Raw genomic sequence first — 13616 nt, forward strand, 5'->3', positions numbered from 1 at the left:
CTTTGTCTCTGATAACCATTTGGCCATGAAAGCACACGAAGCACAATAACTCAACTAAATGTGAACATGGGTGTTTTTTCTCTTACCTTTGCGGAGCGAAGCTCAGCCTCTGGTGGATTGAGATGCAGGAGCGGTGCTCCAGTGCGCTCCGGCACCACTACAACCCATACCTATAAGCACAGCAATAATAAATAAATAAATAACCTGACATATTTCCAGACAAGAGTCTCGTATCCAGACATGGATATGTAGTCCATGTCGTCTTGTAGTTAATGTAGTCCATGTAGTTCAGACAAGAGTATCGACAGTCTGCAGCATCCTCACTCTCTGCAGACCTGGACAAAATCACAGACTGGTCAAAAAAGTGGAACATGTCTTTCAATACTGACAAATCTCACACTGTCACTATGTCTCTCTGAAAAGACCAACTGGAAAACTCTCCTATCTACTTTCTGAACAATCCTCTCCAATAAGTTCTGTCACTCAAGCTTTTGGGTCTCACTATCTGCCATGATCTTTCCTGGGAAAACCACATTTCCAAGCTGGCCTCCAAAGCCAGTCACTGACTGGGCATCCTCCGTCGTGCGAAGTCCTTCCTTGGCACACCTGAGCTCCTCACCACATACAAGGCTTTCATCTGCAGCTCAATGGAATACTGCTCTCCCCTCTGGGCTAGTGCTCCTGCCTCACACCTAGCTTGGCTTCACGCTGTTGAAACCAAAGCTTTCAGACTAATTGGAATCTCCTGCGATGAAGCTAACTCCGAGGGCCTTTCACTCACTCACCGCAGGCAGGCTGGTGGTCTCTCTGTGTTCTATCGACTCCTCTCCGGCTTAGCTCCCCCAGCTCTGTCTGTGCTCTGTCCCCCAAATATTCCTGCAGGTCGCACAACATTTGCCAGCAACCCTCTTCTGGTGAAACTGCCAAAATCAAGACTCTATGCTCACCTTCACTCTTTCAATCCTCTTTTCTCCCGCCTGTGGAACAAACTCCCTCCCTCTCTTCAATCCCACTCGTCCCTCCAGGTCTTTAAAACAGCTGTTCACCACCATCTCTTATCTTCCCCCATCCAAAACCTTGATCTTTTCTACCCCCGTTAATTCACCCCAGATCCACTTTTTTGAAATACCGACTTCTTTCCTGGAAGTCCTATCAGTGTCAATGTGTTTATACCTCTTCCACCCTCCCCCCCCCCCCCCCCCCCCTTCCCATGCCTACTCCCCTCCAAGCCCTCTCCATCCCGCAGATCTGCCGATGTTCCTGTTCTCTCCTGTTGTACTTGTGTGCTTCCCTCTCTCTCTCCCCATCTTGTCTCCCGCTCCCTTTATTAGATGTTTTATGTGTCCGTTTTTTTGTGTGTGATTAATGTTAGCTCTTACACGAGCCTCGATCTTGTGTACAAAAAAAAAGAAAAGAAAAAAAAAGGAGCTGAAATCCCATTTGGAGCAGTGACAAGACACATTGAAAACTGATCTCATTTCGGGACTAAACTTGCTATTGCGAGCCTGGTTACAATAAAAAAAATACGGTATAAATGGTGGGATTCACAAATAATTCCCAGTTTTATTCCACTGTGTACAATAAACAGCATTTTCTTCCATGGTTCTCACACTGAACAATGCCATACTGTAAAAACTTTTCGTTTTTATTTTGTTGGTAGGCCCTACCTTATTGGTTTATACAAGATAACAATGACGTTATACATTCATAAATGTTACGCACTACAAGGAAACCTTGTGTTGAGAATTTATATGATTGACATGCTTGTGTGGCTCTCTTCCAATTAACATTCGCCCCACATGCATTTAATTTGCAGAGGGATGCAGGACCTGCGGCAGGCATCGACGAAGCAGGTGGACCAGCCGCAGAGGTCGGCAAAGCAGGAATGCGTTGTCAAGCAGGTGGAAGTTCCGATGAAGCCGACAAAACAGGGGGATGCTCCGAAGAAGCGGACAAAGCAGGGGAACGCTCCGATGTCGGCGAAGCAGGGAGACGCTATGTTGACAAAGCAAAGGTATGCTCCCAAAAAGACGTCGGTGAAGCAGACATCGGTAAAGCAGGGAGACGCTCCGAAGCAGACGTTGGCCAAGCAGGGAGAAGCTACGAAGAAGATGTCGGCGAAACGGGGGGACACTCCAAAGACGTCAGCCATGCAGGCGGACGCTACGATTGGGGATGCTCCAAAGATGTTAGCCAAGCAGGAGAACGCTCAGCAGGATTTCCTAAAAGAGCAGGTGGATGCGCTGGAAGACTTTCCAGGAGACTTGCCAGCAAAGCAGAGGGACGCACCGAAGAAGAGGTCTGCGAAGCGGGGGCATGCTCCGAAGAAGTCTGCGAAGCAGGGGGACATGCCAGGAGATATGCCGGCGAAGCAGGAACATGCACCGAAGAAGCCAGCAAAGCAGAGGGACGCTCCAAAGAAGTCTGCAAAGGAGCAGCAGGATGTGCCGGTGAAGCAGGAGGACATGTCGAAGAAGCAGAAGAAGCCTGCGAAGCATTTGTGTGTGCCACCGCAGTGCATTATTTTAGGCAAGAAGCATTATCCAGGAAAGTCCTTGAAGTCTCCTCTTTCTTTGGAGTATCTTTGTGTGGTGGACTTTGAGGCTACATGTGAAAAAGGCCAGCCTGATTATGTACATGAAATAATAGAGTTTCCTGTGGTCTTGGTGAACCTGCATAAGCGCTGTGTGGTAGGTTGTTCCTTCTATTTCTAACATTCCTCATTTACTTTGCCATAAAATGCAATTTAAATGAATGGCAATTGTTTTTCATGCTTTCATAAATTTTATTGTTTCTTCATGTATTATCCTAACAGCAGGGCTAGAAAATGTTTCATTGTTTGTTTGTTTTTGTACTAAAATACACAATTTGGTATGTCTGTCTGTCTGACCACGATACATTCGGTCGTTAATTGTCCAATCTCAACCAAACTTGACAGGAGCACTAAGGGTCACACGATAGAGGTTGGAGCGACTTCATTTGCCAATATGGCGATGTACAATGCTAATTTACGTTGCGTTCTATTGTGATCAGTAAAGCCACCATCTCGAAAATTGCGACGACGTCTCATTAGTGTATAAACGTTGTTGGTGTATAACTGCTTCAGCAGTGCTAAACGTCTGGATTTTATTTATTTATTTATTTATTGCGATTTTAAAAATCAATATTTTGGGGTTAGCACCATGGCCAAATTTCAAATTACTGCCCTAACCAGTAGAGGGCATTGCATCAGCAGCACAGCCACGCCCTCATCCGATGATGCTACCCCACAGCCTTGTGCTGCATACAAACGAAGAAGAAGAAGAAGAAGAACCACCAGACTGATCCAGAACAAACTTGCCACGAGACATCGGAACCATGTCGTAACCTTAAGTTGTGCTCCTCATGGTCGGATCTCACCCGGAAAGGGGGAACGTGGACCCCCTTCTTGATCCCCTCCTTTTCACCAAAACATAGTTTCCTCACAAACTACATGACCAAATGTGGTATTGTTATGTCGGTGGGTAGGCATATATAGATTTAAGTAGATCTGCATAGGTATCATGCTTCGTCTGTCGAGTTAGAACAATCTCGATGTCATTTCTGTGTTTAGGCGGTTTGTGGGATCAAGTGTGTACTTGTGATCACACAAGGATGAATGTGTGTTAAATAGTTGTAGGGATTAGGCTAATTCCCCTGTGTGTCAGACCTGGTGATCAATCCATTGTCCCTTATGGCAACACACCACATACATTAGCTAGACCCATCAGGACAACATTAATTAATTCCCCCTCCGCCACAAGACGATAAGACTGACCGGAAAAACCAACAGGCAGCGGCCGCCCAATGGTACACCCTGGCGATCAAACATTGACCAGGCAGGTTGAGAGCCACGTCCAGGGAGAACTCATGATTGGCCAGTGGAGGGGCAAGCAAAGAACGGGCCACCGATTGGCAGAGCAGGGAAGGACGTGTGATTGGTTGTGGAAGGGACAAAAAGCTTCCCCGCGATTGGGGGTAAGGAAGGTGAAGGAGCGACACACTGATTGGCCACCGACTGATGACACCAAGGCCAATCAGTGAGGAAGGCGCGAACGAACTACCAACAAGCTGCGCACTGGTTGGAGGAGAAGCGCTAGTGTCGTAAGAAGGTGCGAAAGGTGACAAGTAAATGAGGCACTGGGTGGTAGAGGGAGAGAGCTGACTTTACACCGCGAGTGACAAAACGACTCGCACGCCGGCATTTCCTCCTCGTTTTGGCTTCTGCCCTTCCCAGACCTTCCTTCTGCCCTTGCCTTTCGCTCTGTTTGGACCTTTCTTCCTTTGCCATCCGCGAATTTGCCTGCTTGACGACGGACGTTGGAGCAACGTTGGAGCGCCATTGCCTCTCCTCCCTGGTGTCCACCTACGAGCGAGGCTTGTGACTGGAGCGGGCGAGACCGGGGTGAGCGAGTGGCTCGGTAGCCGAGCAGCGCGCGAACGGGGGCGCATCGAGGCCTTTCTTCGCACGAACCGGAGCCGCGTTGGACGACGGACGCTGCACATCCAGACAGATAAGCACAGACGTGCAAACAACGGTTCCTTTGATTCATTCTTCCATTGTTTTGTATATGAAATCTTTGAATGGGATCCCAACCTAGGTCTTAGTTCTTCCGTCGCGTTCTTTGTTATCGGGTCCGTAATAAATATTCCTATTGTACATTTTACATCCGTTTTTGGCTGATTTATTAATTTGCAGGTGAAGACATCGTCGGACCAACAGGGAAGCCGTGGCATCCTCCCCCAATCCCCTGGCTTGTGTGTCGTTCCGCCATTAAAAAAAAATTTTTTTTGTTGTATACAGAGTCGAGGCTCGTGAAAGAGCTAACATTTATCAAACAAACAAATCAAACAAACAAGCAAACAAAGTATATAAAAAGGGGAGCGGTCGACAAGATGGGGAGAGAAGGGAAGGAAGCACACAAACACAACATTTGAGAGCAGGGACATCGGGAGATGTTTTTGAAGGGAGAGGGCCTGGGGGAGGCAGGATAGGTATAAAACGCAAGAACACCAAGGACTTCCAGGAAAGAAGTCAAAAGTCACCTAAAAAAAGTGGATTTGGGGTGAAATTAGCGGGGGTAGAAAAGATCAAGGTTTTGGATTGGGCAAGATAAGAGATGGTGGTGAACAGCCGTTTTAAAGACCTGGAGGGAGGAGTGGGATTGAAGAGAGTGAGGGAGTTTGTTCCAGAGGCGGGAGAAAAGAGGAATGAAGGAGTGAAGGTGAGCAGAGAGTCTTGATTTTGGCAGTTTAACCATAAGAGGGTTGCAGGCAGATCTTGTGCGACCTGCAGGAATATTTGGGGGACAGAGCCCAGAGAGGGCTGGGGGAGCAAGGCCGGAGAGGAGTCAGTAGAAGACAGAAAGACCACCAACCTGCCTGCAGTGATTAAGTGAACGGCCCTCGGAGATAGCGTCATCGCGGGAGATTCCAATGATTCTGAACACTTTGGTTTCAACAGCGTGAAGACGAGCTAGGTGTGAGGCAGGAGCACCAGCCCAGAGGGGAGAGCAGTACTCCATTGAGCTGCGGATGAAAGCCTTGTATGTGGTGAGGAGCTCAGGTGTGCCAAGGAAGGACTTCGCACGACGGAGGATGCCCAGTCGGCGACTGGCTTTGGAGGCCAGCTTGGAATGTGGTTTTCCCAGGAAAGATCATGGCAGATAGTGAGACCCAAAAGCTTGAGTGATAGAACTTCTTGGAGAGGATTATTCAGAAAGTAGATGGGAGGGTTGTCCAGTCGGTCTTTTCGGAGAGACATCGTAAGAGTGTGAGACTTGTCAGGATTGAAAGACATGTTACACTTGTTTGCCCAGTCTGTGATTTTGACCAGGTCTGCAGAGAGTGAGGAGGCTGCAGACTGCCGATCTGTGGGATGAGGAATGGAGCGACAGAGAGTAGTCATCAGCAAAGAGATAGAGAGGATTTTCAAGAGAGTCAGAGAGATCATTGATGAAGACCAGAAAAAGCACAGGGCCCAGAACACTGCCTTGGGGAACTCCAGCCTGAACAGGAAGAGGAGATGAGAGAAACCCATTCAGGGCCACACGTTGACTACGACTAGAGAGGAAGTCCGCCAGCCATGCGTGGAGATTTCCATGGATACCAAAGGAGGAGAGTTTGGTGAGCAGAGCGGGGTGCCAGACCGTATCGAAGGCACGTGATATGTCGAGGGAGACAGCTCTAATTTCCTGTTTGGCATTGAATTGGAAACTCCTGAAAGTAAGCTCGATTCCATCCGTGGACCCTCTGTCTTAACTGAGAGCGTCTGCACGACAGTATGATACATCAGACCATTAAGGTCTCATGTGGTTGTGCTCCCCATCTGTATCCGCCCCCTATAAGAGGCTGAAAAGGAGGGTTTCACCTGAAATTCAGGTAATTTATTTTAAAATCTTCTCAGAAACCCTGGGGAAATAGCAGTAACCTCCCTCCCCAATATTCCTGCAGGACGCACAAGGTCTGCCAGCAGCAATCCCCTTTGGTGAAACTACCAAAATCAAGAATCACTGCTCCCCTTCTCTTTCAAGCCTCTTTTGTCACGCCTCTGGAACAAATTCCCACACTCTCTTCATTCCCACTCTTCCTTCCATGTCTTCAAAACAGCTATTCACTGCCATATCATATCTTTCACCATCCAAAATAATGATCTTTTCTACCACCGTTAATCCACCCCAAACACACCTCGTCAAATTCCCTGATTTCTTTCCTTAAAGTCCCTGTAGTGCCCATCTTATTTATCCCATGTACCCTGCCCCAGCCCTCTCTCTTCCACAGATATTTTGATGTCCATGTTCTCTAATGTTGTGCTTCCCTCTCTCACCTTCTCTTGTCTCCCGCTCCCTTTATGTGTTCTATGTGCTAGCTCTTATCCGAGCCTGCCTCGACATGGTACACAAAAATAGCTTTTTAAAACTTTTATGTTGATCTGTTGATCGTGAAAGAGCTTGTACTTAAATAAAATGCAGCACAAAGATGTTGGTAGACATCGGTGTATTTTTACTTGAATTACAGGGACATTCATATAGCTACTGTTGTGGCCAAAAATATTGGCACCCTTGCACTTTTTTCAAATAATGCACCGTTTCTTCCAAAAAATTGTTGAAATTAAATAATCTTTTGGTATCTACATAGGTATTTCTTTGATTTGCAGTGGAACAAAACAAAAAGAAGCTGAAAAAATTACTAAATCTTAGCTATTTCCACACAGAAATCCTAAAATGGCCCGGACAATATCATTGGCACCTTTTTGAAGTTGTTAGAAATAATTAGGTTTCAAGCAGGTGATTCTCCTTTACTTTGGATTAGAACTCACCGATGGTGAGTTGCAGGTGCCTGCAATATAAATAATAAATCACTCCTTCAACCAGTTTGAATGGAGAAAAGGAGTAATTCTCCTGTTTTGTGTCACTGTGTGTACCGCAATGAGCATGGAGAAAAGAAAGAAAACGAGAGAATTGTCTGAGGAGGTCAAACACAAGACTGTCGCCAAACATGGACAATCTCAAGGCTACAAGTCCATCTACAGAGATCTTGATGTTCCTGTATCCACCGTACCCAATGTTATCAGGAAGATTAAGGTCAATGGCACTGTAGCCAACCTCCCTGGACATGGCCGCAAGAGAGAGCTTGATCGAAGATTGCAGCGAAGGATTGTTCGAATGGTGGAGAAAGCACCTCGATGAACTGCCAAACAGATTCAAGCTGGCTTTCAGACACACAGTTTCAACTCGCACATTCCGTCGCCAACTCAATGAAATTGGGTTCTATGGTATGAGACTAAAGGGGTTTTCTAAAGGGGTTGGCGTCAGGAAGGGCATCCGGCCATAAAAACATTGCCTCAAAAAGAGAACCATGACAACTACAACTACATATGGGCAGGGTACAGCCCGAAGTACCCCGTGGGGGACCCCACTCCCCCCCGTCAAAACTCAAGGTGGGGAACCCGATCGAAGCAAGGGTGGAAATCATTCCATTTATGACGACGAAACGTCTGATGCCCGACGTGGAGATCGGTTTCTGAGGTTTGGGACATGGAATGTAGGGACAATGACAGGGAGATCAGGAGAAGTGGTGGAAGTATTGGTCAGAAGAAGAGTGGACATATGTTGTGTGCAAGAGACGAGATGGAAGGGAAGTGGTGTGAGAATGGTGAAGGGTAGGCAGGGACAGAAATACAAGTTTGTTTGGCAAGGGTGCCCAGAAGGTGTGAATGGTGTTGGTGTCCTGTTTTCTGAGGAGTTTGTAGACAGGGTGGTGAGTGTGACTAGAGTGAGTGATAGGTTGATGATGGTGAAAATGATGATTGGAAAGCTCTTGGTGAACGTCATCCCGGGATATGCTCCGCAGGTTGGTCGGAGCGATGAAGAGAAGGACAAGTTCTGGTGTGCTATGGAGAAGCTGATGGAAAACGTGAAAGATGAAGTTGTTGTGGTCGGAGGAGACATAAATGGACATGTGGGAAGGGGTATGGATGGTTTTGAGGGAGTTCATGGGGGTTACGGATATGGTGTGAGAAATGGAGAAGGTGAAAGGATTTTGGAGTTTGCTGATGGAGCTGATTTGTTGATTTGTAATACTCAGTTCCAGAAAGAGGATAATAAGCTTGTTACATATACGTCAGGTGGGTCGACGACGACCGTTGACTACCTGCTGGTGCGTAGGCGAGATAGGGGGCACCTCCGGGACACAAAGGTGATTCCGGGGGAGGAGGCTGTTTCACAGCACCACTTGGTTGTCTGCGACAAAAGGGTGAAAGGTGCGAGGAGAGCTCGGCGGGTGAAGTACCAACCGAGAATGAAGGTGTGGAGGTTGAAAGAGGTGACAGTGAGGGAGGCATTAAAAGAGGCTGAATATGGGAGAGGATGATGTGGTTGAGCTTGAAAGTGGTTGGATGTCAATGAAAGATAGTCTGTTGGGAGCCGTTGGTGAGGTATGTGGATGTACAAAAGGACCACCGAGGCACTCGGAAACATGGTGGTGGGATGATGAAGTTGGAAAGAAGATTGATGAGAAGAGGAAGAAGATCAAGGAGTGGCAGAAGGCGAAGGGTATGGGGGCAGAAAAGGCAGAGCATGAAAGTTATAAGGCAGCCAAGAAGGCTGCAAAGAAAGAGGGAGCAAAGGCACAGGAGGCATGCAGGAAAAAGTTCGGAGAACGCTTGGATTTGGAAGAGGGTCAGAGAGCGGTATTCAGGATTGAAAAGCAGATAGCGAAAGAGAGGTGTGATGTGATGGGGGTGAGTTGCTTGAAGGATGAAGTGGGACAAATCGTTGTGGACCCAGATGGAACTAAAGGAAGATGGAAGAGATATATGGAAATACTGTTGAATGCAGAGAATGAATGGGATGGCAACATAGAGAGTAACCCAGTTTTAGGACCGACAGAGAAGATAACCGAGAAGGAAGTTGAGGAAGCGATAAAAGCAATGAAGAGTAGAAAGCGGTATTCAACCGCCAATTCAACCACCAATTCAACCGCAACCGCCAACCCCAATTCCACTTTTTTGAAATACCAACTTCTGTCCTGGAAGTCCTTGGTGTCCTTGTGTTTTATACTTCTCCCTCCCCCCCCCCCCCCCTTCCCACGCCTCCTCCCCCCATACCTCTCCCTTCTACACATCTCCCTGCTCTCAAATGTTGTGTTTGTGTGCTTCCCCTTCTCTCCCCATCTTGTCTTCCGCTCCCTCTTTTTATATATTTTGTTTCTGGTTGATTTGTTTGTGAAGTAAATGTTAGCTCTTTCACGAGCCTCGATTCAGTATACAAAAAAAAAGAAGAAAAAAGCTGGAGGGCCAACGGGAGTTGTGGGAGATATGTTGAATGCAGCGGAAAATTGGGGTGTGAAGAGAATGACAGAGATCTGCAATCTGGTGGTGAAAGAAGGCCGCATTCCAATGGATTGGGAACTGAGTACCCTCGTCCCTCTATACAAGGGGAACGGTGACCCTCTGGACTGTGGCTCGTATCGAGCGATAACGTTATTGGAGCATGGAATGAAGGTATTGGAAAGGCTGTTGGAGAGGAGGATAAGGAAGAAAGTGAAGATTGACGAAATGCAGTTTGGATTTATGCCAGGAAGAGGAACGACAGATGCTCTTTTTATTGTGAGGCAGTTGCAGGAGAAGTATATGGAGAAGAGGAAGAAGTGTTTCTTGGGTTTGTTGATCTGGAGAAAGCATTCGATAGGGTTCCACGTGAAGTAGTGACATGGGCATTGAGGAAACTAGGTGTGGAAGAATGGTTGATCAGAGTAGTGATGGCAATGTACAAAAGAGCGCGCACAGCTGTAAGGACGAAGGACGGGAACAGTGGTGAGTTTGAGGTGAAGGTGGGAGTGCATCAGGGGTCGGTACTAAGTCCACTACTATTTGTAGCTGTGATGGAGGTGCTGGCTCAGAACGTAAAGGAGGGTTCACCGTGGGAGTTGTATGCAGATGATCTGGTGTTAATTGCAGAAAGTATGGATGGACTGAAGGAGAAGATGAACAAGTGGAAGGAATGTATGGAGACAAAAGGTCTGAAGGTGAATATTGGAAAAACGAAGGTGATGGCAAGTGGTAAAGCATGTGGTGAGGTGGAAAGAACTGGGAAGTGGCCGTGTGCTGTGTGCAGGAAGGGTGTGGGAGTGAATTCCATTCAATGTCCAATGTGCGCTGAATGGGTTCATCAAAAATGTAGTGGTTTGAGAGGGTCTCATTAACCAGTGTGTCAGCTACATTCAAGTGTAAGGTGTGCACAGAGGGAGCTGCAGATGGAGGAAATGTTGAGTTGGATCTTGGAGACGACGTGAAGCTGGAAGGTGTGAAAACATTTTGTTACCTTGGAGACATGCTGAATAGAGAAGGTGGATCAGACTCGGCAACGGTTGCTCGAGTGAGATGTGCATGGAAGAAGTTTCGGGAACTGAGTGGCGTGCTGACGAGGAGAAGAGTGTCGTTGAAGCTGAAGGGAAAGGTGTATGCTGCATGTGTGAGAAGTGTTATGATTTATGGGAGCGAGACATGGGTAATGAACGTAGAGCAACAACGAAGGCTGGAAAGGGTGGAAATGCGAATGGTTCGGTGGATGTGTGGAGTATCGTTGAGAGAGAGGAAGACAAATGGTGAATTGCGAAAGATGATGGGAGTAGAGCCTGTGATGGATGCTGTGAAGAGAAACAGGTTGAGATGGTTTGGTCATGTGTTGAGGAAGGATGAAAGTGACTGGTTGAGAAGAGTGATGGAAATGAATGTAGAAGGAAGTAGAGGATGGGGAAGACCGAGAAAGACTTGGCTAAAGATGGTCGAAGAAGAAATGCGGGCAAGGGGGTTAACAAGGGGAGATGCAGAAAATAGGGCAAAATGGAGAACATTGTCATGGGGACCGCAAGGCTAACCCCCGCTCTTGCAGGGAAAATGGCCTTAAAATGCCTGTTGTTGGTACGAGACCCAGGAGGATCCCACTGCTGAGAGAGAGAGAGAGAGAGAGAGAGAGACAAAAGAAAGCCTGACTGGCGTTTGCCAAAACACACTTGAACAAGCCAAAATCCTTCTGGGAGAATGTCCTGTGGACAGATGAGACCAAATTAGAACTTTTTGGTAAAACATATCATATTCATGTTTACAGAAGACAAAATTAAGCTTTCAAAGAAAAGAACACCTTCCCTACAGTCAAACATGGAGGAGGTTCAGTGATGTTTCGGGGTTGCTGTTCTGACTCTGGCACTGGGTGCCTTGAATGTGTGCACGGCATCATGAAATCAGGAGATTTCCAAGGCATTTTGGAGCGCATTGTTCAACCCAGTGTCAGAAAGCTGGGTCTCCATCGAAGGTCATGGGTCTTGCAGCAGGACAATGACCCCAAACACACTTCAAAAAGCACCCAGGAATGGTTCAAGACAAAACGCTGGACTGTTCAGAAGTGGCCAGCAATGAGTCCAGATCTAAATCCCATTGAACACCTGTGCGGAGATCTGAAAACAGCAGTTGGGAGAAGGCATCCTTCAAATCTGGGAGGGCTGGAGCAGTTTGCACAAGAAGAGTGGGCCAAACTGCCAGTTGAGAGATGTAGGAAGTTCATTCATGGCTATAGGAAGCGCTTGACTGCAGTTATTTTGTCCAAATTATGTGCTACCAAATATTAAGTCTCGGGTGTCAATAATTTTGCCAATGCCATTTATTTTTATTTTCTGATTTATAAGGATACATTAAGTTCTGAATCAAAAACAAAGGTTCTGTTATATTAACAGTGAAATAAAGAATTGTGGAGACTAAATACTTTTGTCAATTTCAACTTATCTTTCGAGAAAATTGTGAGTTATTTGAAAAAAGTGCAAGGGTGTAAATATTTTTGGCCACAACTGTATACTGTAGATGATGGACAAATGCATATGTTTGAACCTGGTTTCCTAGCATCACAAGCTACCTGTTCAGATGTTCCTCGCTGGGTTCCTGGCAAGCTAAACAGGCTAAACAACTTGAATTCGGAGCTAACATCCCATCTCTAACCCTTCACTTTACACTTTCATGTTACCTCCATCCTTTGTCCTTCATAATCACCCCCTTTATTTTACCTCCAGGTTCATGTGCCACACGCTTGCATTCCTGCAAGAGATTGCAATCTCACCTTTCTACCTGTCCCACCTGAGCTATGTTGTTTTGCTAACAATCATACATAAAGCAGGTGAAGAGTTATATATTTTGTTCCAGGGTAGGGACAGTGGATGCACTTCAGAAGTGATGTTGATGCAGGAAGAAGAGTGAGAGGGGGAAGAAAAGATTGAGGCTTTGATGGCAGTGGAAGGGAACATTTTAGGTTTGGCGATGAAGGTGAAAAGTTCATTGAGCAGTGAAATAAGTAAATATTTCGATTGCTTTAAAAAAGTATTTTTAAATAAATCAAAATGTCTAAAAAGGATACGGAGGAGTGTTCCTGTGTCTTGGATGTTTTCTTGTTATTTATTTATTTTTATTTTGTTTTGCTTTATCCTTATTTATTTCTAACTTTCTCTTAGCTGTATGCCTTGTCTGGGGCGATATCCATTATTTTTTTTTATTTTTTTTTTAAGGAAGTAGATTGAAAAAAGGAAGGGCTATAAAGGCTCAAGAGTAAAGAGTATGTTTGGTGGAATTAAATATCCTGAGTGGTTGTGAATCTACCTTTGCTTATAATATATAGATAGAAGAGAGTACTGAAATACCTGTTTGGCATTCTCATATGAGCACATAGTTTGTCATGCTGAAATTTGTTTTCTATCGTCTACTGTGCCTATGCACCATGCATGTAGTAAAGTTGTACTACTATGAGTACGCACAAGCATGCGTCGTAGGCATTGCCGATAAAAATCGCAATTCATCACGATTACTTTCAGGGAATATTTAAATGTTTAATTTGTGGATATTAGTTCAAGAAATAAATTTAGCTAACAAAATAAAAGTCATACAGTACTGTATTTAATTTGACATAAACCAATTTTGGTAGCCTCGCCTGAAAGAGAAAGGCTGTGTGAAAGGGGTCACTTAGACAAATGCCCTGGTGAGTGTCTATATTGTTAAATGCTATGTTTGTTTGTTTTGGAAATAATGAATGTATGTAACCATAACATGGGATTCCACC

At 45.9% G+C, this 13616-nt stretch overlaps 2 protein-coding genes across 6 annotated transcripts in view; both read left to right on the forward strand.

Annotated features, from left to right (window-relative positions):
- Positions 1-13616, forward strand: part of KNDC1 (kinase non-catalytic C-lobe domain containing 1) — a 1149158-nt gene that overhangs the window by 521056 nt on the left and 614486 nt on the right. The gene's annotated exons all lie outside the window — the stretch shown is intronic.
- The window catches only part of LOC137420699 (uncharacterized), an 85076-nt gene that overhangs the window by 33190 nt on the left and 38270 nt on the right, over positions 1-13616 (forward strand). For all 3 annotated transcript variants that reach the window (XR_010983181.2, XM_068105978.2, XM_068105979.2), the window contains one exon: positions 1817-2690. Coding sequence is in view for 2 of the 3 variants with exons in the window: in XM_068105978.2 (XP_067962079.2) it covers positions 1817-2690 (874 nt within the window). In the remaining variant the exon portion in view is untranslated. The remainder of the gene's footprint in view (positions 1-1816; positions 2691-13616) is intronic.

Source organism: Myxine glutinosa, chromosome 2 (genome assembly GCF_964187855.1).
Source record: "Myxine glutinosa chromosome 2, kmMyxGlut1.1, whole genome shotgun sequence".
Lineage (NCBI taxonomy): Eukaryota > Metazoa > Chordata > Myxini > Myxiniformes > Myxinidae > Myxine > Myxine glutinosa.